This window comes from Cherax quadricarinatus, chromosome 76, assembly GCF_038502225.1.
Source record: "Cherax quadricarinatus isolate ZL_2023a chromosome 76, ASM3850222v1, whole genome shotgun sequence".
NCBI classification, from domain to species: Eukaryota; Metazoa; Arthropoda; class Malacostraca; order Decapoda; family Parastacidae; genus Cherax; species Cherax quadricarinatus.
The window spans coordinates 792,902-795,401 of NC_091367.1; the positions used below are offsets into that span (position 1 = coordinate 792,902).

At 41.8% G+C, this 2,500-nt stretch overlaps 1 protein-coding gene across 8 annotated transcripts in view; it reads right to left on the reverse strand.

The window, feature by feature from the left end:
- Positions 1–2,500, reverse strand: part of inaD (inactivation no afterpotential D) — a 368,665-nt gene that overhangs the window by 51,769 nt on the left and 314,396 nt on the right. For 7 of the 8 annotated variants that reach the window (XM_070101124.1, XM_070101126.1, XM_070101122.1 and 4 more), the window contains one exon: positions 1,515–1,571. The exons of the other annotated variant lie outside the window; for it this stretch is intronic. In XM_070101124.1, the coding sequence (XP_069957225.1) occupies positions 1,515–1,571 (57 nt within the window). The remainder of the gene's footprint in view (positions 1–1,514; positions 1,572–2,500) is intronic. 8 annotated transcript variants of the gene reach the window in all.

Sequence of the window (2,500 nt, forward strand, 5' to 3'; positions counted from 1 at the left end):
AATTGAGGAAAGGGCAAGAAGACCGGAAACTGAGTACAGAATCGGAGGATAGAGGCTGCAGACCTCACTCAAAAAGACCTAGGAATGCTCATAATGCCTGGCACACAGTATTACCAGAGGTTCACATCATCCGGATAACTTCTGCAGCCAATGCTCATTGGGCAAATTTAACAGGAGTCGTCAGGAATCTCAACAGTCATTCACGGCCTTTATATATGTCAGGTCCTTCCTGGAGTATGCAGCACTAGTATGGAACCCACACCTGATAAAGCACGTTAAGAAACTAGAGAAAGTGAAGAGATATGTAACAAGGAAAGTTCCAGAGCTAAGAGAATGCCAGTTATGAGGAGAGACTTAACGAGATGAGCCTGACGATATCACAGCACAGGACAAAAGGAGATATCATAATTTCTTTTTTATACATCGGCCGTCTCCCACCGAGGCAGGACGACCTGAAAAAGAAGAAACACTTTCACCATCGCTCACTCCATCACTGTCTTGCCACAGGCGTGTCAATACTACAGTTTAAAAACTGCAACATATCTCCACCCCTCCTTGATACGATAGATAGGGATAGACTGCCTGAGAAGAGAAACCAGAGGAACAACAGGTACTCGAGGTCAGCGGAATGTCAGGAATTATTTCTTCAGCGTTAGATTATTATTATAATCAAAAAAAGAAGCGCTAAGCCACAAGGGCTATACAGCGTTCAGTTAGAGTAGTTTAAATGGAATGATCTGAAGTGGCGGAGCAAAGTTTCATACAGTTTTAAGAGCAGGTATGACAAGGTCCACGAGACTAGGGCTTTTTTTTATATACAAATAAATTTTACAAGCTAAAAGATTTTATCCTACCTCAACTCATTTCAAAGACCAGTCCTATCTGAGGTATACCTCCCCCCCAAGTTGCCACCCACACCTAGGTACCTACTTACTGTTAGGTGAACAGGGGCAGCAGGTGTAAGGAAACACGCCCGACGTTTCCACTCGTACCGGGTTAGGTTAGGTAAGATTCGTCAGGAAACAGGACAAGAGTTTCCCTGACGCGGGTCTTAGTCACATGCTGACCCACAGCTGGAGCTTTTGGTCACCTGAGTGAGGCCTTTTCCCTGGCTTACCGGACCACCCCTTTAAAAATCAAGGTTCCTAAATAGTTGTTCCTATACCGGGGATCGAACCACGGACAGTGTGTGATCTAAGTGCGTTACCAACTTGCAAAATAATTGTGTCCTATTAAAAAAAAATCCATACTGCATTAAACTCTGGAATTTCTTTCAATTTACAGGGTATTTTTCGGCAATTCATAATTCCTGTGTTTATTACATCAAATAATGGCGCATGCAGAATCAAACGTCCAGTCTGGCTAAGCATGCAACACTACGATCAACATGACACACAGGGATCACATAACAAACTAGAAAAAATGTAAATTAAAAATCAACAAACAAGAGTGCATAAAAAATAAAAAAAAAAAAAAAAACAGTACAGTATTACAAAGAGTCCAAGAATAAGTACCTGGAAGTGAACACAATCTCCCTGATCGAGCTGAAGAACACAGGAAGGAGGAACAGCCTGATAAAACAATACAAAATACGGAATAAGAAGTATGAAGACTAAGAAACAGGAGAGAGAGAGAGAGAGAGAGAGAGCGAGATGAGAGAGAGAGAGAGAGAGAGAGAGAGAGAGAGAGAGAGAGAGAGAGAGAGAGAAAGAGAGAGAGAGAGAGGCAGGGAGAGGAAATGCAACAAGATAAAGTCATGTACACAGTGACATACGTAGGAGAGGAAATCTTACAGCTGCTGAGGTAATGTTGGGACTGCCAATAAACACTGAGTGAGAGGTGTTGTTTAAAAGCTAGGGATACCACTATACACTGATTGGGAGGTGTTATTTAAAAGCTAGGGATACCACTATACACTGATTGGGAGGTGTTATTTAAAAGCTAGGGATACCACTATACACTGAGTGGGAGGTGTTATTTAAAAGCTAGGACTACCACTATACACGGAGTGGGAGGTGTTATTTAAAAGCTAGGGATACCACTATACACTGAGTGGGAGGTGTTATTTAAAAGCTAGGGATACCACTATACACTGAGTGGGAGGTGTTATTTAAAAGCTAGGGATACCACTATACACTGAGTGGGATGTGTTATTTAAAAGCTAGGGATACCGCTATACACTGAGTGGGATGTGTTATTTAAAAGCTAGGGATACCACTATACATTGAGTGGGAGGTGTTATTTAAAAGCTAGGGATACCACTATACACTGATTGGGAGGTGTTATTTAAAAGCTAGGGATACCACTATACACTGATTGGGAGGTGTTATTTAAAAGCTAGGGATACCACTATACACTGATTGGGAGGTGTTATTTAAAAGCTAGGGATACCACTATACACTGAGTGGGATGTGTTATTTAAAAGCTAGGGATACCACTATACACTAAGTGGGATGTGTTATTTAAAAGCTAGGGCTACCACTATACACTAAGTGGGAGG